The sequence below is a fragment of the Gracilinanus agilis genome, chromosome X (assembly GCF_016433145.1).
Source record: "Gracilinanus agilis isolate LMUSP501 chromosome X, AgileGrace, whole genome shotgun sequence".
Classification (NCBI taxonomy): domain Eukaryota; kingdom Metazoa; phylum Chordata; class Mammalia; order Didelphimorphia; family Didelphidae; genus Gracilinanus; species Gracilinanus agilis.
In genome coordinates, this window is record NC_058136.1 from 78,777,163 (window position 1) to 78,804,159 (window position 26,997).

General features: G+C 33.2%; 1 protein-coding gene across 1 annotated transcript in view; it reads left to right on the forward strand.

The window, feature by feature from the left end:
* The first annotated feature begins 3,178 nt into the window (after window positions 1-3,178).
* LOC123253836 (E3 ubiquitin-protein ligase HUWE1-like) overlaps window positions 3,179-26,997 on the forward strand; it is an 88,141-nt gene continuing 64,322 nt past the window's right edge. Inside the window, exons 1-20 of the mRNA XM_044682954.1 lie at window positions 3,179-3,223; window positions 5,297-5,395; window positions 6,241-6,447; window positions 8,378-8,530; window positions 11,487-11,549; window positions 12,276-12,353; window positions 12,828-12,875; window positions 12,955-13,023; window positions 13,659-13,758; window positions 14,612-14,712; window positions 15,001-15,151; window positions 15,243-15,370; window positions 16,978-17,118; window positions 17,338-17,443; window positions 21,514-21,615; window positions 22,237-22,317; window positions 22,745-22,851; window positions 23,124-23,301; window positions 25,735-25,826; window positions 26,248-26,459. Coding sequence (XP_044538889.1) covers window positions 3,179-3,223; window positions 5,297-5,395; window positions 6,241-6,447; window positions 8,378-8,530; window positions 11,487-11,549; window positions 12,276-12,353; window positions 12,828-12,875; window positions 12,955-13,023; window positions 13,659-13,758; window positions 14,612-14,712; window positions 15,001-15,151; window positions 15,243-15,370; window positions 16,978-17,118; window positions 17,338-17,443; window positions 21,514-21,615; window positions 22,237-22,317; window positions 22,745-22,851; window positions 23,124-23,301; window positions 25,735-25,826; window positions 26,248-26,459 — 2,261 coding nt within the window. The remainder of the gene's footprint in view (window positions 3,224-5,296; window positions 5,396-6,240; window positions 6,448-8,377; window positions 8,531-11,486; window positions 11,550-12,275; window positions 12,354-12,827; window positions 12,876-12,954; window positions 13,024-13,658; window positions 13,759-14,611; window positions 14,713-15,000; window positions 15,152-15,242; window positions 15,371-16,977; window positions 17,119-17,337; window positions 17,444-21,513; window positions 21,616-22,236; window positions 22,318-22,744; window positions 22,852-23,123; window positions 23,302-25,734; window positions 25,827-26,247; window positions 26,460-26,997) is intronic.

Sequence of the window (26,997 nt, forward strand, 5' to 3'; positions counted from 1 at the left end):
TAAATTTATTTTTTTGACCTAACCTTTTTTAAAAATAGATACTTCCAAGGCAGAAGAGTAGTAAGAATTAAGCGGTTAATGGGTCAGATTTTGACCTTCCATCTCTCAAGTCAAACTTAAAAGCCTGTGTAGGATGCTTTTGAAGAAGCATTAGACCAAGTAGGCCTCACCCAAAAAAATAATGTTGGCCTTTTTTAAGTTACTGGAGTAATGATATCAATTTATGAACTACACACCTTAAAAATTCACTTCTTAAATTTGGCAGTCATTGTAGTTCCCTCTTAGAACGTGACATATGACCAAATGAAGTGACATATATTATTTATAATCTTTAAAGTGCTAAATCACTCTTTTTACTGTCATTTAATAAACTAGATCCTTGATTTCTGCTGATATTCCCAATTTCAGTGTAGGTTGGAATTTTCTGTAGTATTAGTGCCTATGGGATAGGAACTTTTGTAGATACTGGAAAATTCATTGAAAAAATCTACTGTTTGAGGTTCAGTTGAAATTAGGGTTAGGAATATACTAAGTTTTTGTCTTTTTGTCAATTTTTAAGATTGAATCTAGACTTCTGCACCTTTCAGTTCCCAATTATGATGAAGAATTTCCTTTAGTTCTTATAATTTGTTTTGTGGGGAAGAAGTTCTGGAGCATTAAAACCTCCATGGATTTTATATATAAGAACTGCTTCAAAAATGTGTTGAATTAAATTGGTGCTATTGTCAAGGGTCAATTTTAGAGGGCTTAAACAAAAGAAATTGGTAATAATCTCCTTTGAAACTGTTGATCTGCTTCTGCTCCCTTCTCTTAGATATCATCTGGCTTAACATTCATATTATTAATCAACCTGGCTTAGTATATACTTCTTTGAAACAAAGCTTTGAGAGTTGCTGCTTCTATCCTATCCAAATACATCTCTGGTTTATTTAAATATACCAAAGTACACAAATTTAGGGATTTAATCTTAAATTCTGCCATTATAATATTACTACTAATAATTATTTATAGTTAGGTGGCACTCAAACCTTTACACTTTCAATTTGATAATATTTTAAATAATTCATGACCTAGAAGGGTTTTCTATCCATAATACTTTTTATAAAGTATTACTATTCAAGGTTCCTTGATCAGGTATCAGAAATTAAGTCTGTTTCTACCAGCTTTTTTAAAAAGTTGTCTTCTATTTTACCATGGGTTCTATATTTAGCTTTGGAATACATCACATATGCATTGTGGATTTTATTTACCTTTCTAGATTGAATCCTAACCATAAGGAAAATTATTGGTTTTTTAAAATAGATCCTTAGATACTATTTTATTAGGGAATTGATGTTATTGATAAATATTGACCAACTAAAAAGGTATAAAGTCTTAACAATTGAAATCAAAGTATTTACAATAAAAGAAATCTTATGCATTAGAAGTTAATTTTTCTCAAAAGATAACAATTTAGTGCTTAATATGTTAGTATGATGTCCTTTTTTTTTTTTTTTTTTTTTTTTTTTTTACCCTTAATTTCGGTGTATTGTCTCATAGGTGGAAGAGTGGTGGGCAATGGGGGTCAAGTGACTTGCCCAGGGTCACACAGCTGGGAAGTGGCTGAGGCCGGGTTTGAACCTAGGACCTCCTGTCTCTGGGCCTGACTCTCACTCCACTGAGCTACCCAGCTGCCCCATGATGTCCTTTTTTAAAGAAAAATATGAGGTTTATTGCAAGTGACACATATAAATAAAGAAAGCACAAACAGGGTTAGAATTTACAGTACATGAAGGAAGTAATGTATTGCAGTGCTAGACTGACCTTATAGAGCATGGAAAAGAATAATTTGGAATATGACTTAAAAAGTTAAAGTTCCTTTATTAAGATGTTCTTATTCAGAAATCAAGGTCTTATTTTCTCAGTGCAATGAAATTTCCAAAAACCTCTGGTAATGAATTTAGTCCTTTTTTTTTTTTTTTTTTTTTTTTTTGGCAAGTAAATTTTAAGAAATTGGACGTTCCATTTTGGGCATTAATATACACACATATTCAGTCTCTCTGAATCTTTGTGGACAAAGATATTGGAGCTACTTGGTCTACTCTGAGACCAGATTTAAATCAGGAATACATCTACTACATCCTCCACAACTCCAATTTTTTTTAACTTGCCATGTTCCAAATATAATGCTTTGTTTTAATTTAAGACCATCTTTCCTTTAAAAATAATTAACATACGTCCTTTGTATAGTAGTTGGTCATTGCTTTGATTGTAGTTTCTTTCCTTTTTATTATAAAAATTACTTCAGTTCATTTCATTATGTATCAGTTCGTATAAATACTCCTGGGTTTTTCTGAAAAGGGAGTTTGTCCAGCATTCTTTTGGGGGTTCTGTTAAATTAGTAATTTACTTATTAGTATTTGTAGTCTACTCCACTCTTTGTAGCCTTTGGATTAGATTTACAAAAATTGTTGCCCTTTATTAGCTGAATTTCATCTCTGTAGACTAATCTGTGAACCCAATTTGAAGCTCTGATCCAGAAATCTTAATTTCCTTCTCAGATAACACTGCCTTAGTCAGTTGTTCAATTCCCAAATTTGTTTTTGCCTTTACCCTAAGCAAGAAGAGACAAACTGTGCTCCCATGATCTTCTGTTTCTTGCCCAAGGATCTTTGTCATTGTTTCTCCAGTTTCTTCTTGAACTGTCATTTGTGCTCTTTGTTAATCACCAGAAATGGGTTGTCATTTTTGAGAAGTCTTAGGAAGTTCTTTATTTTCCTTGAGTCTTTTATGCATCCTTTTTTATATCTTGTCTCAATTCTTTACTGTTTGATCTGAGAGGACAAGCAGCTTCTTTAGCAGTTCTACCTCAGGAATGTGCTAGTTTTATTTTATATAAAGCAGCATATTTAATCTCTTATTCAAATATTTGGAGACATTGAGTTTCAGACACTCAAAATTGTCATTTTAAGTTTAGCCTTAGTTGAAATTATCTGCCTAGAAAGTTTACTCATTATTTTCCTGATGCCCTTTGTAGGACCAAAACAGATGTTACTAATTTAGTCTGTCTTTTCCTTCCATAACTTTTTTGATCTGTACCTATTTATCTGTCTCAAAAATTCACAACTTAAAATTATAATTAGCAATATTATTTTATGACTTTATTTTTCTTTTAGGACCACAAAACAAAATTTCAAAAATGAAAGTAGACAGGACTAAACTGAAGAAGACACCTACTGAAGCTGTAAGTATTTAAAAGTCAAAGGAATTGTCAAATTATTAATTGGGGCCTTGGTTTCCCAAAGGCTCATTCCAGCAGCCTTATTTCTCTCATACTTTCTTCCCTTCCCCTAACTTGATATGTCACTTCCATTCCGTCAGAGGTGCCAGAGGAGAACTTAGAGGAATATTATTTTATGTAACTTATTGAAAAATCTCTTAAAATACTGAACCACCTTCAAGAAATTTTTAGAAAATGTAAAGACACAAATGTAATACTTGCTCCTCCTTTTTAGAATTTATACCAGTGTTCTGAATTTATTATACTGAAAATCAGTTGTTTTGTCAATTTTTTTTATTATCCTTTAATTTTCTTTTTTAGTGAGTCAACTTTTTTTTATGAAGTCTTTACTTTTTCAGTTTTAAAAAAGTAATATTTGGATTCAGTTTTGTTTGGAGTGTTACTCATCTTAGTTTTTGAATCTCAGTTCCAAGTCTGTATTAACCAGTAAGCCCTTAGAGGAAAAGCATGTTTTGGGTGAGCTCTTCAATCTCCCCTATCTTTTAACTTTCTTTGGCTGTTTTCACATTCCCATCCTTTAAAATCCTTCTTTCACCTGTTTCCACTGCCTATCAACGACTCCACATATAGGTGAAACTACCCTATCCACAGTTCTGTATGATCTCTTCTTCTGACTCTTGTCATTCTTCTCCCCTCTTACCTGGTTTTTCTACCTTATTTGTCTTGAACTGTCTTGATTTCTAACTTAATATGGTCCTTGACCTCTTAAAAATAACTTTTTCAATATAATTAACTTCCCTTATTGTATATTGTATTCATTGTAAAACCATTATTCCTTAAAAACAGGGTTATCATTTTAATTAGACAGTAGGGGGTGGTTAGTTCCAACAACTCTAAAAAGGCCAAAAATCTCTATTTTGTATTACTTGGTAATTTCAGTAGCTCTTAATGGATTCAGACAGTATCTGCTGATAATTCACAACTATATAAACACTAATCCAGTACTAATCAATTCAGTTTCAATACCACATCAATACATTTTGGGCTTTTCAAAATATATCAAAATGTAAACTCAACTTGTCAAAAGTAGAACTTCTTTCTTTTTCTTCTTCCAGACTTTCTTCTTTTTAGACAACCAAGCTTCTTCACTTCACTGGTACCCTTCTCTCTTCATACTATATTAAGTCTTGTCTGAATTTCTTCTAATATGTACCCTTCTCTCCTCACAAAACCTCCACTATAATAAAAGCTTTCATCACCTCTTTCCTGGACCAACACACCAATTTTATTTTTGGTCTATCTGAATAAATTTCTCCCTACTCCATCCTCTCCTTCATTCACTAACCAAATTGCTCTCCAGTCTATAGGCCTGGCTCTTACCCACTTAGTCATTTGGCTGCCCCTTCACTGATAGTTTCTTAAACTCATAGAGATTAACTTCCTTCTGTTCTTTTATCTTAACAATACGTATTTATTGTCACATGAATTTGAATTTGAGCTCCTCCTTGGGAAATGCCCTTTTTTTTTTTTTTTTACATTTTTTGAATTTAGCACAAATTAAAATGATTAACAAAATGCCTACCACATATATATATATATATATTTTGTTGTTGTTGTTGACTGACTGGCTGATAGGTTGCAGTCTCTTTTCATATCTACAAAACCCTAAAATCTAGCACAAGTCTTCTCACGACATTCAGTGAGTTTCCTAAGGAGGCTTTATGAGAGACTACAGACAAGAAATACAATAAGATAAGATATCACAGATCCATTAAAATGTCACTTATTAGTTCTCAGGTTTCCTCCCATGTTATTTGATTTAGATAATCTTTTCATCTGATCTGAAAAAATGCATAGGAAAATTGCTGGGAAATAGGAGTATTTCATTACATAAAATGAGTCCTTCTTCCAAAACTTTTATTTTCTGATCTTCAAAAAAAATTACAAGACAAAGACAACACAAATATTCCTTATTTGTAATTCTCAACTTCCTATAGTTTTTAATAAAACAATAAATCTTCTCTCTTCATTTTTACATTTCTGTCTCATGTGGAGGGTCCTTATGTTTTCTTCTAGCCTGCAGATTGCCGAGCTTTGATAGACAAACTTAAGGTTTGTAATGATGACCAACTCCTTTTGGAACTTCAACAAATTAAAACATGGAATATTGGAAAAGTAAGTAATACATTTGTGGGAGTTGTCCTTAAGGGGAAATTCCCTTTGATATTTGTACTTCTCCAGACACTTCTTAGTATTGCATTGATTAGCTTCTTAGGCAAAACAGTGTCAGCATCTGGTCTTACCAAAGATTAGAGATCTTTGTTTTTATTTGCACAGTTACCCCCTACATCCATTGGAATTGACTCTTCAAACAGCTTTTAAGAATAGGTTATAATTAGATTTTAATCTTTCTTTAATAAGGAAGTTTTATTTTTGTTTGGAGTTTGAAGTAACAAATTTATTCCCTTTTCTGGAAAAGAGGAGTAGCCTTACTTTAACTTTTTTGTTTGTTTGTTTTTCTTTTCATTTTGTTGTTGTTTGATGTTGAGGTTGAAGGGATGACAGCAAGTATATTGAACACTTGACTTGAAACCATGAATATGTAACTTCAGATCCAGCTTCAGACATTGACTAGCTAGGAATCCCTTTGTCTGCCTCATTGAATGCTATATAAATGCATTTTCTTCTTCTTTCTCCTGGTCCCCTTTTTTAGAAGCATGTGGTGGTGATGAGTTCTAGAAAGGATATTTTTGATTCTGGTTCAAAATATTCATTCGACATTTCATAATTTAAAACTTAGAGGCCCTACAATGTGCAGATCTGGGAGCCATCCAAATAGAATTCTTAACAGTAAAGCTTTAAGCTTTGTTTCATACTGTATAGGTGTGAAAATATATCAATTGGACATCTCAAAAGCAAATGAAATCAGACTCTTTCTGGTATCACAGTGAGCAGGCCATTGCAGAAGAGGACCTAAACTGTGTTTGGACTAAATCTTTTCCTTATTCTTTTTTCTTTAGTGTGAGTTGTATCATTGGGTGGACTTACTGGACCGTTTTGATGGAATTCTAGCAAATGCTGGACAAACAGTGGACAACATGTCTTGGATGCTGGTGTGTGATAGGCCTGAAGAACAACAACTAAAATTGCTATTATTGGGTGTGTTGAACTTCACAGCCTTGCTCATAGAATACAGCTTTTCCAGACATCTTTACAGTTCAATAGAGGTAGGCATAATGTTTCCTGAAGTTGTTGTTTTTTATTTCTGACTGCCTAGAGATTAGATTTTGATAGAGTTTTGAGCTTTCCCTTGCAATTATACCTATGAAATTAAGCATGTGTTTGTATGTTATGTTTTCCAGCAAACAATGTAAGATTTGTTTTTATTCACAAAGGGAAGATAGCATTAGTAAAGAGAAGTGAAACAAATTTATATAGAATGGATAGAAAATAGTGGCATCCACAATTCAGAAAAATTAAGCTAGACTTAGCAATACTTGCTGACTCCATTTCCAAAAGAACATCTATTTTCTGAAATATTTACAGCAACTCTCTTTGTGGTGGTAAAAAAATTGGAAACTGAGATGTCCATCAGTTTTGAAATGACTAAACAAATTATGATATATAATTTTGATAGAACACTACTGTGCCATGACAGAGAATAGACCAATTTTAATATAACTGAGAGCGAACTACACAGGATACTGAACAAAAGAGTAGAACCAAGAAAACATCATACACAACTCTAGTGTTCATTCTAGAAAAATAAACTAGGAATTATATCTCTGGAAAGTTAACTAAAGGATAGAAACATGAAAAATATAACATATATGTCTGTCTCCCAAAGTCCACCAGATGATGTGAAGAGAGTTGGGAGCAGCTAGGGTACTTGTCAATAAATTCTATTAATAAAAAATTTTACATAGAGGAATGACAGAAAGATTAATGTAGCTGAATCACAATATGTGGGAAGTATTAATGGGACCGGAAAGGTAGGAAGGAGTCATATTGAAAGCCAAACAGGGATTTTTGTGTTTTTTCTTAAAGGAAACAAAGGAAATAAACCATTTGAGTTTATTAATGAAAATTTGAGGGGCAGCTAGATTGCACAGTAGATAGAAAGCCAAACCTGGATTTGAGAGGAACTGAGTTCAGATTTGACTTCAGACTCATAAGCTGTTTCACCTTGGGTAAATCATTTGATTCTGTTTGTCTAATCCTTCTGATACAAAACAGAAGGTAATGGGTTGGATTTTATTTATTTATTTATTTTTAGCCCTTGTACTTTGGTGTATTGTCTCATAGGTGGAAGATTGGTAAGGGTGGGCAATGGGGGTCAAGTGACTTGCCCAGGGTCACACAGCTGGGAAGTGGCTGAGACCGGGTTTGAACCTAGGACCTCCTGTCTCTAGGCCTGACTCTCACTCCACTGAGCTACCCAGCTGCCCCCTGGATTTTATTTTTAAATAGCAGTTGATATGACCAGGCTTTTACTTTAAGAAAAACACTTAAGGTGACAGCTGGGTGATTCAGTGAATTGAGAACCAGGCCTAGAGATGAGAGATCTTAGGTTCAAATCTGGTCCTAGCTGGGTGACCCTGGGCAAGTCACTTAACCCCAATCACCTAGCCCTTTCCACTCTTCTGCCCTAAAACCAAAACACACTATAGATTCTAAGACAGAAGGTAAGGGTTTTTTAAAAAGAAAGAAAGGATTGTATTTTACTTAATTTCAATTTTTTTTTCAAATTAGTCATACTGATTCAGTTCTGCCAACAGAGCATTAGTCAAAAATTTTTTTGCCTATGTACAAGATGCAAACTTGAAATTTTCAGCGTTCTTTTATGCATTTTTTTTTTAGTGATTTGGAACATATTCTCTTATTGTAGTAAATAGTTTGTAGTTCTTTTAAGAAAGAATTTTTCTGATCTCTGGACTGCTTGTCTTTTGGAAAATAACTTGGTGGAGGGTTAATAGTTTTTTAAATGTTTCATGTAATTATGGATATTTGTATACCTTATAAAATTGAACCTTTATCAAAGAAATCTTACATAACATTTTCCCCCTTTCAACTGCTTTCCTCCTCATTCTAGGTACATTAATTTTAATGATGCTTAACAATCCTTGTTTATTGACTGATACCTTTCTGACCCTATAGCACCTGACTACATTATTGGCTTCTTCTGATATGCAAGCGGTGCTTGCAGTGCTGAATCTTTTGTATGTCTTTAGCAAAAGATCAAACTATATCACTAGGCTGGGCTCTGACAAGAGGACTCCATTGCTGTCCCGGTTGCAACACTTGGCAGAGGTTAGTTAGTTTGCCTTTTATAGAAATCCCTAAGATACATTGGGTTTAGAAATTATAAAATGCTTTTCTTAAAAACTAAAGTTTAAAAAAAATTAATAATCTTAGAATAAATTGAGACTCCTTCGTTTTCACATATCCCATTCCCAGGTGGAAATTTAAGATAATAATTTAAAAGATAAATTCTTTCTGTAAATAAGTATATTATTGAGGTTGCATCTAGGTTGGCTCAGTGGATAGAGAGTTAAACCTAGAGATGGGAAATACTGGGTTCAAATTAGTGACCTTGGGCAAGTCACGTTAGAAGCATAGTATTGCTTGTAAGATGAGGAGGGAAAGTTTGTTGTAGTGATAGGTGTTTTGTTTTTTTGAACTATGTATTTGTGCAAAAGTTTTGTGTAGACAACATTTTATCTGTTTTAATTTCAATTGTTAAGTTCAATTGTTTTTAACATATGTTTGCTTTAAATAACATCTACTCCTATCTGTTCCTCTTTATCATCCATATCACACAACCTAACCATATTTGATCTCCAGGAAGGGAAAACCAATGTCTTCTCTTTTTTCCTCTATGATTTCCATTATTTCATTGGTTCCCATGTGTTTATCATATTTGTGAAGAGGACTTACAAATTTTTACTTCCAGCTTCATTTTTTCAAGTTTCAGAATTCATTATTCTAGTCTCCTAAATTCTCCATCTTGGGGTTTTCCCTTACTTGTTACATTTCAATGTCACTCTTCTCAACCTTCAAAATCATTACTCTATGTCCCAGACTAAGCAACCTTGTTGGCCACACTGTAGTCCATCTTTTAACACTATTGTCAATTTCCTTTAAGCTTAGACTTGATTGTTATTCCTATCTCCCCATTCTTTAAGTTTCTCAAATGGATTTTTCCTCTTTTCCTTTACCTGCCACTCCCATTTTTTGTGTTTTCTTGATGTCCAATCCCACCATCCCATAGGAACTTCTCATCCCTGGCCACACTTTATTTTCTTCTCTTCACATTTTTAATCCATTAGTTATCAAGTTTCACTATCTAGTGCTTTTGAATGTCTTGATCTGTTTATCTGATCACTTGTCACATTTTGCCAGCTTTCATTAATAATGGTTCCATATAGCCTCCAAAACTGAATATAAAATCCTCTGCAATTTAAAGCCCTTTATAACAGCCTCCTTCTGCCTTGGTATTCTCATTTACTCTCTCACACATGTTCTTCAATCTAACAAGACTAGCCTTCTGACCAAATAGTGTCTCATTTTTCCTCTGGACATTTACTCTAGCTGGTTACCTCAAAAATGGGAGACTCTTCCTTTCACCTATTGACCTTACCATTCTTTAAATCTCATCTAAAATTCTACTTTCCAAAAGCCATTCCCATTCTTAATTTTATGTTCTTCCCTCATTCTTTTAGTTGTAATTAAAAATTAATTATAAGGAATAGCTAGATAGTTGAGAATTAAGCCTAGAGAGAAGTTGTCCCAAATCATATCTGGCGTCAGAGACTTGGGGTCAATACTTAGAAGATAAGGTTTTTTTAAATCTGTTTATATAATTTATCATCATTATGAATAAAATTTTATTTATCTTATCTATAGATTGTTGTGTGTATTTGCTTTTTATATTGACCAAAAACCTGATCTGTTTGAGAGCAAGAACTGTCTTTTACCTTCCTTTGTAGTCCAATGCAGTAAGTGATTATTTATTGACTGATTCTGTTCCTACTTCATGCTGCTAAACATTGCTAGGAGAACTAATAAAACATGCTGATTGAATTCAATACAGATTTATTTCGTGTGTTCCAGAACCCTAAATTTAGCAAAGCACTTCTTTATTCAAATAGAATTCCCAAAAAGTTCTAGAACCTATCAGCATATTACCTTAATTTATACTTTAAGAAAACTAAAATATGAGTTCCTTATTATTTTCTTCTTTATATTTTAAAACTTCTTAACATCCCTCTTTTTTCTCTTGTAATTCTAATGAAATAATATCTTGTTTTCCCATTAATCAGATTGACTTCTTTATAAAAGATAGAGAATGGTTTCTGAGGATTTGGAACCAAGACAGTATAATTATATATATTTCTTGTGTGTAACAAATTTTTGGATGTCATTTCCTTATCCATTCTTTTATTTTTCCTTTTTGAGGAAATGTTTATGATCATATATGGGTAAATAATATAAACATAATTTCTACCTTTTCTTTCATTAAATGCATACCCATGTATTTGCTTCAAAGTTCAAGTCAGCATTTCATTTAAAGATAAAATTTTCCTTTTACTAATCTAAGCTCTTCCAGCTATGTTTTTCAAGTTAATTCATCTTACACAAAAATATTTCTTCATGATTATACTATAATAATCTTATGGACTTTGAATTGAGACATTGTGACTGATATTTCCTCTAAATGCAGGTGGTACTATATTTCTTATGTGATATCTCTTGTATATTGTTGTTTGATATTGGATACATGCTTAGGGAAGAAAGTCTTTTTCATTATCAATTTTCCAGATAGCCTCTTGTCATGTTATAGCCGTAGTTGATTTCAGGAATTGACTATACAATACCATTTACATAAAGTACCACATTGTAATAATCTTAAAGCTTGCTTTGCTTACTTGGACTAAAAGCACTGTGAATTAATTTATCATTTGAATATTTTGTGCTAATGGCTTTTTTCAACCAGAATTGACTTGTCTTAAATCTTTTTTTTTTTTTTTTTTTAATTTTTTAATTTTAAACCCTTAACTTCTGTGTATTGACTTATAGGTAGAAGAGTGGTAAGGGTAGGCAATGGGGGTCAAGTGACTTGCCCAGGGTCACACAGCTGGGAAGTGTCTGAGGCCGGATTTGAACCTAGGACCTCCTGTCTCTAGGCCTGGCTCTCAATCCACTGAGCTACCCAGCTGCCCCCTTGTCTTAAATCTTAATGGTAATTCACTTTTTCTTTTTGCAGAGCTGGGGTGGAAAAGAAAATGGCTTTGGACTTGCAGAATGTTGTAGAGATTTGCATATGTTGGTAAGCACTTAAATATTTGAGTTTTCTTAAATTTTCTGTGGTTTTTGCATTTGACTTATATATCTCAAGGGAAATTTTTTAGTCCAAAAATGTCAACAAGAGGAAAAAGTCAAGATTGGATGAATACTACTAATAATTCTTGTAATTAAGGGTCACATTTTTATCTTTTTTTTAACTGATCTTGTCAACCTAATATCATTTACTCATTAGTTACCCTCATCTACATTCACTGAAGCCAGGATAAGATTAAGTAAGTAGAGTAGATTTAACTTGGATATGAAGATTTGTATGATTTTAGGAAGCCTTTCAGCCGTTAGGCATATTTTATGCTCATGATTTTAGGTCGTTTCATACACTTATCACAAATTCTATGACACAGTAAAAACTAATACTTTTGCTTTTTGTATGCTTTGAAAATAGACCTGACTCTAGTAATCATTTAATTCCTATCCTTCTTACTACCTTATTTATTGCTTCATTCATATTCTTTTCAGATTAGTGTATGTTTTTAGGAATTCCCAATATCCTCACCTAACTTGTTATATATATATATATATATATACCCTTTTCCTTTGTGGAAAAGCCTCCCCTTTCAGGAAAGAATACAAATTTTGTGTTTGCCTGTTTGATAAAGAAGTTGAATTTCTGTTAGAGAGAGATGTATCTTTCAAATTTTTAGTACAAACCGAGTATACTATTTAATTCTTTGTTGTTCTTTATACACAGAAATACCCTCCTAGTGCAACTACACTACACTTTGAATTCTATGCAGACCCAGGAGCCGAAGTTAGAGTTGAAAAAAGGGTGAGTCTCATTCAGACTTGTTTTAGGAGTCTCTACTATCACTTGACAAGGCAAGATATGAGAAATCCCTTTATTTGTGTGGTTAGTTCTCATCTGATATTTTCAAGTGCTATCTAGATAGCAGTAGGCCAAAACCCAAGAGGTTTTTTGCCTCTCTGTGGACCTGTAGTGTCATATATCTAAGATTCTAATTAGTCAAAATTCAAGTAAATTTCTAAAATCTAGTGTCTTTATGTAAGGTTCAGGTATATAGTTGCTTCTATAAAACAAAATCTTTTCTGTTGGATTTTGAGTTTTTATGGCCCTGAATCCAGCTTACAGTTGTTTGGACTTAACTTGGTTGCATAGCTCATAGAGAAATTGAATACTCACTAAGCTAGGAAATGAGGACCCCTTATTATCCAGACTTATGGCTCTCTTTATCAAATAAAATTATTCCTAATAACTAAATCTCTTCTTCTCTCTTTTTTTTAGACTACCAGTAACACACTACATTACATTCACATAGAGCAGCTTGACAAAGTAAGTAGAATTTGAAATAAATAAAAAAATCAGTTGTCAAATACTTTTTCTCTTTTTAATTATTATCTTTCTGATGTAGATTTCAGAGAGTCCTTCTGAAATAATGGAATCTCTTACCAAAATGTACAGCATTCCAAAGGATAAGCAGGTATTGATTACCTATAGAATTTGGCATAAGAAGGAAGTTTCAAATGAATTACTTTTAGGGAAATATTTATGTGGTAGTGATGGAGAGAATTAATCAGAAATATCAGCTTTCCTCCATTATAATCTCTTTTATTTCTTTTCCTACTGGTTAATAAGCTTATTAGCTTTCTTAATGTGTTAGGTAGAGGTGTTACAATGGTTCTGAAGTCAGGAATATTCCTCTTCCCAAAGGTGTATTTAACCTCAGAGACTTACTAGCTATATCACCATCAACAAGTTACTTAACTCTGTTTGCCTCAGTTTCATGATCTATAAAAAATAAGCTAGAATAGGAAATGCTAAGGCACTACAATGTCTTTGCCAGAAAAAAAATGGGACCACAAAGAGTCGGATGTGAATGAAAAAGATTGAGCAACAATGTAAAGTAGAAATTTAGCAATAAAGGAGCTGTGCTACCACACCAGATTTCATCTAATGATAAGCCATAGTTTCATATATTATAGTACACCTGTTCTGTCCAGTCCAGTGAGCACGAAAGGAATTGGAGCCTTTAACATGTAGAAGAAAATAAATAGGAAAGTATCTGTTGTTTTATAATAAAGGAAAAAATCAGATTATATTTCATCCTCATCACAGATGCTGTTGTTTACACATATACGACTGGCCCATAGTTTTTCTAATCATAAGAAAAGACTACAAGCTGTTCAGGCAAGACTGCATGCAATTTCTATATTAGGTAAGAAAAGGAAATAATTATTACAGACAACAACTGATTTTAAACCCATATTTCATTGAGTTCCACCTTGCTGGTTTTCTCTCAAATGAAGCTGGGAATATATCTTATATATTATTTTGGTATTGTTAAAATAAACAATGTTAGCACTCCACGAATGTCAAAGAAGTTGGATTGGTATCCTGTTAACTTATAATATGATATAATAAGGATTAGTTTGCATGTATATACATGTATGTTTGTGTAACACAGCTGTCATTCTGCCATGCCATTTATCGAGAGAATGACTTTGAAATGGAAACTGATTGATGATAAGATATTTATATATTATCAGATTTATGCTATCTGAGGCACTATGGTATTGAATCAGGCTCACTGTGTTGAATCAGGAAGACCTAATTTTAAATACTGCTTCAGAAACAGAACTTTTTGACCCTGGACTAATAATCACTTAAACCCTTTCTGCCAAAGTTTACTTACCTGTAAAATGTAGGATATAATCAACTACAACCCAGGGTAATTTTTAGGCTTAAATTAAATAATGTTTGAGCATTTTTTTGTAAATCTCAAAGGCTAGCTTTTTCCACTTAAACTTTTATGAATCAGTGTGAAATTTTTTTTAAATTTAATTGATAATTTAATCCAAAAAGGCAATAGAATTGGTTTAGGCTGGGTTTGAGGTATGTACCTTATTTTCAGCCTATATCTTAAATTATATATATTAAATTTATATACAACTTCCCCAAATAATTTGAAATTATTACAAGTTATTTAAGTTCATTCTCTGCAGTTAGACATTAGGTAAATAGCCATCTTCCTTGCTCTGCCCAAATCTTTTGATTCTTTATTTTCACAGTATATTCAAATGCCTTACAAGAATCAGCAAACAGCATCCTATATAATGGATTAATAGAAGAGTTGGTAGATGTCCTTCAAATAACAGATAAGCATCTTATGGTAGGTTTTTATTATTTATTTAATTTGTGAGTCTTGCTTTTAGATTTCCTTCATAATGGTTTCAGTATTCATAAGATGGAAGAAGAAAACTAAATCACTTGGCATCACAGTCACCTAAAAAAAAAAATAATTTGATTAGTAGATTTCTTGGTATCCACACGAATTATCTCCTCACTGTTACCCTTGAAATAGATTAAAATGCACATCAAGAAAGTCATTCTAAGTATGAGAGTTCCAATGTGATGGAAATTTTTTAGTATGACATTGCTTATGTAATTATTCTCATAGGATATCAAGGCAGCATCCTTAAGGACATTAACATCAATTGTACACTTGGAAAGGACACCCAAACTTAGTAATATTATTGACTGCACTGGAACTGCCTCCTATCACGGATTTTTACCTGTACTCGTTCGAAACTGCATTCAAACCATGATTGGTATGATTATAAATTAATTCAGAGGCAGTATAAGCTAAACCATGCAGCTTTTATTTATAGAGTATAGGCTTTTCATTTCTTTCTTTTACAGATTCTTCAATGGAACCATACCCTCACCAGTTTGCCACTGCTCTTTTCTCTTTCTTATACCACCTAGCCAGCTATGATGCTGGTGGTGAAGCTTTGGTGTCCTGTGGCATGATGGAAGCCTTACTTAAGGTACACTTCCTAATTGTTTTTGTAAAAAGACAGAAAGGTTAATCAAGGCTTCTACCAGTACATAATATCCCTGTGGCTAATATTTTTTTCTTTTTAATCATTTTTTATTTTTAGATAATTAATGACATTGTTTGTTTTTATAGCCTAGGGTTTTCCCCTTATATATTATTCCTTCCCCCTTTGGGGAATTACTGTCTAAATGTGCTTGCCATATTCTCTAAATCTACTTCTTTGTACTAAAAGCCGATAGGCATGTGACCTGATAGTTTTTGTCTAAGTCCAAGGTTGGCCATCATAAATACATTATGTATATATAGTATGTCATAGTCACTATGTATATATGGTATTTTCTTGTTTCCATAGTACATTATTTTAAGCAAAGTTTCACATATCTCTGAGAATCTCACTTTTTTTATTTCTTGTGCTCTAATTATTTTTACATTTTTTATGAGTATTTTGATATGATGCCTTCAAACATCTTTAATTTCATTGACGGAAATTTCTAAGTCAAAGAGTATGAACAGTTTCACTGATTTTATTATCTTAATACTATCATGATTGGAAGTTAAGGTAAATTGAGTCACAAAGTTCAAACAAAGTCAATTTATTAACAAAAGGGTGGGTTTCCAATAATAAGGCTCTCGGCCATATCAATAGCTAAGATCCCAAGCTAGTGCTTACTAGTGATTACCAAATTATTTTTATAGACAAGGGAGAAACATCGACTATAAAAAGTAGTATCATAGATGAGGGGGGAAATATAATAGGCTGGTAATCAAAGATACAGCTACCTGATCTTTTATCTTGTTACAACCTCATAAGTTGTGTTTTACATGTAGGTGTTACATAAAACTTCCTTTCAGGACAACTAGTGATATAGAGATGACAGATTGCCTTACTATTTATAGACCAATGATTTCATAGAACAACCAACTTGGAGACAATAACACATGTCTTAAGCAATTATAAAATTGCTAGCATTAATACAAAATCAAACCAATATAAATTAGAATCAGTTTTTTCTAATACTAAGTTTTTTTCCATAATGACTCAATTTCCAAATTCACCTACAAATTTAAATATTTTTCTTTTCCTTCAATCTCTCATATTTACTTTTAATATCTTTTCCCAGCTTCCTGGACTTGAGTTGAAATCTCACAATTTAATTTCATTTCTTTTAGAATTCTTGATTTTAATTGGACTTTCTCAGATGTGTAGAGGTTTTATTTTTGTTTTCATCTTTAAATTTTTTTTGCTTTTTAGTAAGGCATTGAGATTAAATGACTTCCCAGGATCCAGACAGGAAGTGTATGAGACCATGTCCTATTTATGAAACCTATGTCCTCACCATTTCAAGTCTGGCATTCTATTTTTGTAATTCTTTTTAAAATTGTTTATATGCTCTAACCAATGATCTATTAATTACAGTAATTTTTCCACCCAAAGAATAATTAAAAATCCATTGATACTTATCAGGCTACTTAATTCCCACTAGCTAAGTATATACTAATTATTAAAATAAACCATTTATTCCATATTAGTTCTTTTGCTACAAGCAGTCTGTTATTTAAATTGGAACCTCTATCTTCCACTGTTTTTCTACATAGGTAATAAAGTTTCTTGGAGATGAACAAGACCAAATAACTTTTGTTACTCGAGCAGTCAGAGTCGTTGACCTCATTACTAACCTAGACATGGCAGCTTTTCAATCTCATAGTGGACTCTCCATCTTCATTTACCGATTAGAGGTATTTACTTAAAAATTTCTTGTTCTACCATATTACATGAAATATGTGATACAGTATAAAATAAACTGACCGTTTCACATAAGAGAAACTTATAATAAAGTTTTTTACTTTATTAATAATGAGACTTTTTTGAAACAGGTAGCCTATTTTCTTTACTAATCCTTTATAATTCATGTTTTCTATGGGAAATGACAAGTCTCTTTCTTCCATTTCATGTAGCATGAAGTAGATTTATGCCGAAAAGAGTGTCCTTTTGTGATTAAACCAAAGATCCAGAGACCCAACACCACGCAAGAAGGAGAAGAAATGGAAACAGATATGGATGGTAATTTTTTCATTCATGTAAACCCCAACTGTGTCAGTATTTTCTAATTTCCTTTCATTTTATACATAGTGTGGTGAAGCTTTTGAATGAATTAAAAATAGGATATAAAACAACTTCTCATTTAAAGATTTTACATTATATTTTCCTAATTACTTTTATGTTGATAGGCCCAGAATGCATCTTGCTTTCAGATTTTCTTTAATCAAAAATTATCTGAGGAGGCATCTGGGTGGCTCAGTGGATTGAGAACCAGGCCTAGAGATGGGAGGTCCTAGGTTCAAATTTGGCCTTAGACACTTCCGAACTGTGTGGCCCTGGGCAATCACTTGGTCCCCTTTGCCTAGCCCTTACCACTCTTCTGCCTTGGAGTTAATACATTATATTGACTCCAAGACAGATGGTAAAGGTTTTTTGTTTTCAAATGTTAGGGGTTTTTTTCCTAATATATAACAATTATGAGTTCACAATGAGAATTTCATATTAGTAATTCTTTAATTTAACCTGTCACCAAAAAAAATTACACATTTTGTACAAGAAGAAATTTGGAAGAGACCAAGATGAATAGAGATTGTATTGTGTACTCTAGAAAGTCATGATGGTTTTCATTGAGCAAAATGACACATCAAATTTCTACGTTAGAGAGTTTTTTGTTTGATGTGTGTGTGGTTTTGGGGGGGTAGCCTCTATTGCTAGAGGTGAGATGATGTGGTCCAGGACTAAAATGAGGACTGTTTGAATATAGAGGATATGATATTAAACATAAAAAGGGATGATAAATTGAGGAAAGAGTTAAGAATGATAAAGTGCATGTGTGTTAAGTATATAAAAAGAACAAAACCCTTTCTACTCTCATAGCGGTGGTAACTATAAATATTAATAGAATAATAATAAATATAGACAAATAAGAAGTTCAAAATTTTATGAGAGTGAGAAGTTTGCTTTATCCAGCACATAAAGGGAAATTTATAAGAGTAATGAATGTAGGGGTAGAAATGTTGAGATGCATTTTAGATTAAAATTAGTTGCAGTTTAGTTCATTCCTATTAATGATGTTTATATTCTGCATGCCAAGCTTATATACAAAGACAAAAAAAAATCTTCAAGATGCTAGTATTCTATTATCAGAAACACTGAATATTTAGAAAGTAATTGTCCCCATAGGTAAAACTTATCCAATTTGACATTTACTAGCAGTGTGACACTTGACCAGTCACTTTTTCTAAGCTTCTATATTTATAAGTATCTCCTCAACATAATAGCCACCACTTTAAACGTTGTGAATAATAAGTAGGGTGTCATGTGCTAAAAATATTTCTTGTTGAAAAGGCATTTGATTCTTAAAGAAAGTTAACATTGGAAGTCATAAACCTTAATAAAATGTGAGTAGATTTTCTAATATAGAAATAAAACATAATCGGTAAAAATTAACGTAAATTAAAGAATTTGCTGGAGAATGCAATTCTAAGGCAATTTTTTCATTACATTATTATAGTATTGAAAGTTACCTCTCACAAGATTAAAAACAAAAATAGCAAAAAACGGAGGGGAAAACTTTCCCCCATGAATTATAGGTTAATTTTATATCTAAAAAGAAAAAAATAACATTTATGGGAATTCATGATTTGAGAAATAATATCAACTTTTTAAAGAATTTCTACTGTTATAATTGAAAAGCCAATGTGACAAAAGTAAATGGAAAGAAAAAATTTTCTAAAAAAACTTTTTTTTGGTGATGGAAATAAAATGAAGACATTTTTAAAAAAGATTTTAGCTTTGAAAAAAGTTTTTCCCTCTAAGAATGGGGGTCATTCCGTGAAGTGGCAGAGTATGTTATCAAAATCAAAGAAAGATAAGACAGAAAAGAGAAATTTAAGTCAGTTTGTGAAAGACTTTGAATACCAATAATTAAATTCATCTGTATTTGATCCTTGAAACAACCATAAGTGTTTTGTGAATTTGGGGAGAAAAAGGAAAGACCAGTGCTTTAGGGCTAGGGTTAGAAATTATCACATAATATGATGACTACATACTTGTTAAATTGGAAATGTTAATCTTGAGGTAGGAAAGTTACTGTCCAGGTGAGAGGTGCTCAGCATTTGAATTAAGTTGATGGCTTTGAGTGGGAGAAGCAGTAGAATGAATAAGATTGCAAGGTTGGATAAGTGAGTTAAATGAGAATGAGTAGTCAGAAGTAACTAAATTTGCTTAGCAGAAGGAATGGGATATCATGGCCAGTCAAGTAAAGCTTTAATAGGAGGTGTTTTGAATTATGTAGGGGCCAAAATTGGAAAAAGAGTTGCAATTAAGGAGAAAGTTTAGGGAAAAAACTAATTTTGGGCTCATTTGTCAAGAAATAGTGATTGCGGGGCAGCTGGGTAGCTCAGTGGAATGAGAGTCAGGCCTAGAGACAGGAGGTCCTAGGTTCAAACCTGGCCTCAGCCACTTCCCAGCTGTGTGACCCTGGGCAAGTCACTTGACCCCCATTGCCCACCCTTACCAATCTTCCACCTATGAGACAATACACCGAAGTACAAGGGTTTTTAAAAAAAAAAAAAAGAAATAGTGATAGAATCATAGAAGATGATGAACTCAACAAAATGAGGAGGGGAGGGTGGGGAGAGAAAAAAGAAAAAAGGAGCCAACACAGAGGATATGGAGACATCCAATCTTAATAAAATTAAAGATAATAACCCAGGAATAAAAACTGAGAAGGAACTCTTATCAAAAAGGAAAATAAAGATGGAATTGAAAATATACAAAATGGGGGGTGGCTAGGTGGTTCAATGGATTGAGAGTCAGACCCAGAGATGGGAAGTCCTGGGTTAAAATCTGGCCTCAGACACTTCCTAGATGTGTGTCCCTGGGCAAATCACTTAACCCCCATTGCCTTGTCTTTACCATTCTTCTGCCTTGGAACCAATACACAGTATTAATTCCAAGACAAAAGGTAAGGGTTTAAAAAAAGAAAGAAAATATACAAGAAAGTCAAGGGAAATGGAAAAAGAGGAAGAGTTATATATAGATTTTTTTTATGGGAAATCTACATAGAACAGAGCAATAGGAAACCAGAAAAGCAGTTTAAATGTTTGATCACGTATAAAAATAATACTAACATGTTTGTTGTACAGAATATGTATCAACCATTATTATAAGTACTTTACAATTATTATTTCATTTAATCCTCACAATAACCTTGTGAGGTAGGGGCTATTAATTATCTCCACTTAAAACTGTAGAAAGTAACATGACTACAGGGAAAATAAGTTCACTGAAATTCAAGTCATTTGATTAGACTATACCTCTATTTTAATATGAGAAAACTTTTCTTCTTTCATATTTTGCATGTCAGTCTTTTCTGAACTTTTTTCCCCCAATTCCTTCAGTTGTAGATATAGCCATGGAAAGTAGTCCTGGCCCATCTACTTCTACTGAACAGCCATCAGATCTTGAAACAAGGGTTCAGGCTCTCGGCAGCAATACCACCACCATGATTTCCCCTACTGGTATGTTGAAATTTATTATGTGCACATTGCATTTGCTCTATAAAAATTCTCTACATTGAAAATGTATTGTTTATCTTATAAGTGTTAGATCCTTGGAAGAGGTCTTAAAGGTTTTGCATGATAGTTCTTTTTTTATTCTATTTAATAGATCAAGAAGCTTATTGTAGTTGGATATTCCTAAGATTAGTGCACATGTATTTTGATTAGAAAATTTCATCATTTGGTATCCACCTTTCTACTTTCCCTGGACTAGATGCACAGACAGGATATGCTTTGTCTTGAGTGTGTTGTAAATTATGGACTTTTTCTGTCTTTCATTTTCTCATGGCCTTTATTTATTCTGATTCCTAATTGTATTTGCCCTGGGTTCTCAAAAGCTTTTGTCAGCTGCCTGGTAACAGGATTGGGTATCACAAAGGAATAGAACTAAAAATGATAGATCCCTTATATGTGTATCGCATTTAATTAAGTAATTCATTTGGGCTAATTAGTATCTGTCTGTCTGTCTCTGTGTTGTCCCGTCCCGTCCCGTCCCATCCTGTCCTGTCCCCCCCCTCATCTTCCTAGGAGCTCAGTGCATTCCCCAACGTGCAGCACTTCTGAAGTCCATGTTGAATTTTCTTAAAAAAGCCATCCAAGACCCTGCTTTCTCAGATGCCATCCGTCATGGTAATATTCCTTGGTCAGCTATGTTGTCTGGTAGAGCTAAAAGACTATACTTAAAACCAAATAAAACTTTCAAAAAGAGAATGAGGAAGTATATATAACCTAAAATTTTATTACTCTTAAAAGGATGATATATATGTTAATTAAAATTTTTAAGCTGTTTAATGATTTTATTTGCATTATATATATTCTTTTATTTAGCTTTCTTCAGGCTGCATCATTTCATATATATCTTTCCACATTTCTTTGAATTTTTGATGTGTATACTTTCTCATACTAATTCTTGGAAACACATTTGATACCCATGAAAATGGTTTTGTTTCCTCTCTATGCCTCACTATTTTGTGCTCTAAGAGCATTCTAACTTGTTTTTCCCTAAGTAAGTCAGTGGTCCTGAATCTATCAGCAAAGATGACTCAAAAATTCACATGTTATTTTAGCCCACAATATAACATGTAAAGAATTGAAGGCAGATTCTAGAAATAAAGAGCACACGAATCTGGGATATGAGGACAAGAAAATAAGAGATTATATAGGGTGGTAAATGAGTTCCAGTCTCTTTTGTCACTCACAACAGCACATGAGCAGTGATTTTCTATTGATGGATCCATGTCTTTATCTTAGTGATGGATGGCTCCTTGCCTACGTCTTTGAAACATATCATCAGCAATGCTGAGTACTATGGGCCATCACTTTTCCTGTTGGGTAAGTAGAGAAATGATTCTTCTTGAAACTGAGAATGGAAATGTTTTTCATTGCAGAAAGATTAGATCAAGGAAGGCTTTAGGTTAATATTTCATCTTAGTTTTAGTCTTGGCATTGAAATGTTCATTTGAAGTAGTGAAAAAAATAGCTGTAACAAATGGCATTTTTCCTATGCTCACACAACCATACTACCTGCACTTTTGTTACGTGTGCTACTAGGATTCGGCTTAAATCAAATACTTTTGCCTAAAATGTCTGGCAATTAAATAGGATAGAAGCTAGAGGAACTTACTAGTTGTATCAGAGGAAAATAGCAGAAAGTAGAGCTTTGAAAAATGATTAAGAATGAGGAAAAAGGAAGCTAATCACTGAAACATTTGTCATCTTTAATAAGACTTGTTCTAACCCATTTTCTCATTTTTCTTAGCTACTGAAGTGGTGACAGTATTTGTGTTTCAAGAGCCATCATTCTTGTCCTCCTTGCAAGATAATGGACTGACTGATGTCATGCTGCATGCACTTCTTATAAAAGATGTAAGATTACTTTGTTACTTAATAAGTATGCACGAAGATTCAAAACTTCTAGCCTCCTGTCCCATTTTTCTTTCAGTTCATAGAAGCAGACTTGGAAGTGCTAGGTCCTTCTCTCCCACCTTATTTCACAGATAAGGGAATTCCTGAAACCTAGAGAGACAAAATTGGGATAAATATCCAGTTTAAGTGACTCTAATTCTTCTCTTTAATTATGCCATTTAGAACATTGCATGTATTTTCTAGAATAATGCATAGATTTCTCTCTTTCTCAGGTCCCTTCCACCCGAGAGGTACTTGGATCCTTGCCAAATGTGTTCAGTGCCCTCTGTTTGAATGCACGAGGTCTTCAGTCTTTTGTTCAGTGTCAGCCTTTTGAACGTCTTTTCAAAGTGCTTCTTTCTCCTGATTATCTTCCTGCAATGCGAAGGAGAAGAAGCTCTGATCCCCTTGGTAATTTCTTCTTGCTTTGAGTACTGACATGATAGAAAGCAAAGATATCAAAATATATTCTAAGATAATTCTGTTAAACCAATTCCATATTAGCAGTTTGTGAAAAAAAAGAATAGGATGGTAAAATCTCTTCATCTTTATCCTTTGATTTAAAGATTTCCAGGCTGTTTTTTTAAGTAGTGTTGAACATCCAGTAAAATTTAACTGATTTGGCATTATCCTTTTTAGGCCCTATATGGGTTTGTTCACTGAAGAGTCAGCATCAATGAAATTAACATCTACCTTGCATCGTTTCCAGAAAAGTCATAGAATCTCATTTCATTTGCTATATACTAACATAGTTTTCTTAGCTGGAATAATCAAAAATTTAGCAAGTGATATCTCTTTGTAGGATAGTTTGCTTAGAAAGGCGGTACTAATACAAAGAGTAAAACCTTCTCTGCCCTTGGTGAATTGACCTAAGAGAGGAAGACAAACATAAGTACATATATAACAAATAAAAAGAGAATAAGTATAGGATAGTTTGGAAGGCATTCAAAATTAGAAGCCAAAAATACTTCATATAGAAACTTTACCTAAATGTCAAAGGAAGAAATATAAGGAACAACTCTTGAAATGAAATGTTGGTGACTTATAGAAACAGGAGATTGTTGGGAATGAAGAAAAGATCTATTTTGCAGAATTGAAGTATGTAAATAATAATACAGAAGAGACTGAATGATAGGTTTTTGTTTGTTGTTCATACTTATCCAAATCTTCATGACCTGATAGACCATGCTGTCCATTGAATTTTCTTGGCAAAAAAAACTAGAGTAGTTTGCCATTTCCTTCAGCATTGATTAATACTTGGTTAGAAAGGATTTTAAAACTGAGGCAGGGAGGGGCAGCTGGGTAGCTCAGTGGATTGAGAGCCAGGCCTAGAGACGGGAGGTCCTAGGTTAAAATCCAGCCTCAGACACTTCCCAACTGTGTAACCCTGGGCAAGTCACTTGACCCCCATTGCCTACCCATACCACTCTTCCACCTATAAGTCAATACACAGAAGTTAAGGGTTTAAAATAAAAAAAAAAAAAGTGAGGCAGGGACAGTCAAATCCAGTGGATTGAGAGCCAAGCCTATAGATGAGAGGTCCTGGATTCAAAGCTTGCCTCAGACACTTCCTAGGTATGACCCTTATAAGTCAATTAACCTCCATTGCCTAGCCTTTACCTCTCTTCTACCTTGGAAACAATATACAATATTGATTCCAAGACAGAAGGTAACGGTTGTACAAAAATATTTATAACTGCACTCTTTGTGGTGGCAAAAAAACTGGAAAATAAGGTTATCCCTTTCAGTTGAGGAATGGCTAAACAAATTGTGGTATCTGTTGGTGATGGAATACTATTGTGCTAAAAGGAATAAAGAACTGGAGGAATTCCATGGAAATTTCCACTGGAAAGACCTCCATGAATTGATTCAGAGTGAAAGGAGCAGAACCAGGAGAACATTATACACAGAGACAGATACACTGTGGTACAATCTAATGTAATGACTTCTCCTACTATCAACAATGCAATGATCCAGGACAACTCTGAGGGACTGATGAGAAAGAATGCTGTTCACATTCAGAGGAAGAACTGTGGGACTAGAAACATCGAAGAAAAACAACTGCCTGATCACATGGGTTGATGGGGATATGATTGGGGATATTGACTCTAAAAGTAGCACCCTAATGCAAATATCAATAATGTGGAAATAGGTCTTGATCAATGAAACATGTAAAACCCAGTGGAATTGTGCATCAGCTATGGGAGGGAGTGGGAAGAGGGGATGGTTAGAACATGAATCCTGTAACCATGGGAAAATGTTCTAAATTAATTAAACAAAAATTTTAAATTTTTTTTAAAAGGATGTTTTTGTTTTTATTTTTTAAGTGAGACCAAAAAAAATTTTTTTTTATCTAAAGGCAACAGGAAATACCTGAGGATTTTTGAGTAGAGTCTATACTAAAGGAAAATCAGCTAGCAATTTTATTCTCTGCCTGTGATCTAGAATTGGGAAAGTCTTGAAACAGCACAGTGAAAAGATTGTTGTAATAGTCTATATGAGAGTTGATAAACACCAAAGATAATATGATCATCACTGTACCCATGAACAAAAAGTTTGTTAAAAATAACATTTTCCTTTCCTCCAATGAATTTTCCTGATCCCTGGGCTCCTTCTATTATACAGTACACCAGATTTATTTTTTTTTTTTGCCCACCATATCTTTTTGATAAGGTAACCAAAGTGTTGGGTGGTTTTATTTTATGTTTTTATTGCTTAGTGTTAATTTCTGTAGGTATAGATATCCAAGAATTTTTCAGTTCCTCTTTTTTTTTTTTTTTTTTTTTTTTTTTTTTGTTCTATTCTTTTGGCTGTGCTTTTTAAAAGATTTCTCTTGCTTTTTAGGGGATACTGCTTCTAATCTCGGCAGTGCAGTTGATGAACTTATGAGGCACCAGCCTACACTCAAAACAGATGCTACAACTGCTATTATTAAGGTAAAAAGGCTGTTTGTTTGGACCAGGTCAGGCAATTAATTAGTTGGTGGTCACACTTTCCATTTAAAACTGCTTCCATAGAAATGGAATGAACAGCTTATAGCAGCAGGAGAAGTAGTAGTCCCTTCCTTGAACCAAAACGAATTCCTGATCTGTCTCTGTAGAGAACACTGACTAATCTTTAGTAAGGGAGTAGTCTATTTATTTAGTTTTGTAAGTACCTATGGTCCTGACATGACAAACCTTATAATATTGTGGATGTATTTGGAAATAACTATTAACTTTTTTTTGCCCTTTAGTTGTTATATATGTTTCTAAATTTTCCATTCCTTCCTTTGTATAATCTACTTGAATCCTCTCCTGATATGGTTTACACCTAATGGTTTATTAGTTTTGTAAAAAGAAATTGTATTTCTCCTAGCTATTAGAAGAAATTTGTAATCTTGGAAGGGATCCAAAATACATCTGTCAGAAGCCATCTATTCAAAAAGCTGATGGCACTACTTCAGCTCCTCCCCCAAGATCTAATCATGCAGCAGAAGAGGCTTCCAGTGAAGATGAGGAAGAAGAAGAAGTACAAGCTATGCAAAGCTTTACTACTACTCAGCAGAATGAAACAGAACCAAATCAACAGTAAGTTTCTATAGACTCATTTCCCTTTTAAATAACCTTGATAAATTCTGTCTGACCAGTTTTAGGCAAGTTCCTTCGTGTCACTTCATACCCTTTTTTTTTTCTTTTTTTAAACCAGTTCTGTCCTAGTAACAATTTATTCAGAAGGGTGCAAGAGCTAGGCAAATGGATTTATGTGACTTCCCCAGAATTACACAGTTAGGAAGTATTTAAAAATTAAATTTGAATCCTAGTCCTTAACTCAGATTCGTATTTGTATTTACTTATATTTTGATTTTGAGATTATGATTAGTTTAAACTCAAGATGTACATTCAAGAATGTCTTCGAAAATTTAAACTAGATTAAAAACCCATTTCAGTGTTAATCAATTGATCTGACTATCCATAACTGAAACTTAGTGCTTTTCGGAGGGCTTTTGTTCACCTAGAAGGTGGAATCTAATTATCACAGAAACAACATAAATATCTTTGAATTGTTCTCTTTCTTACCCAAGTTCAAACCCAACCTCAGATATTTATTATATTATCATTTACTTTA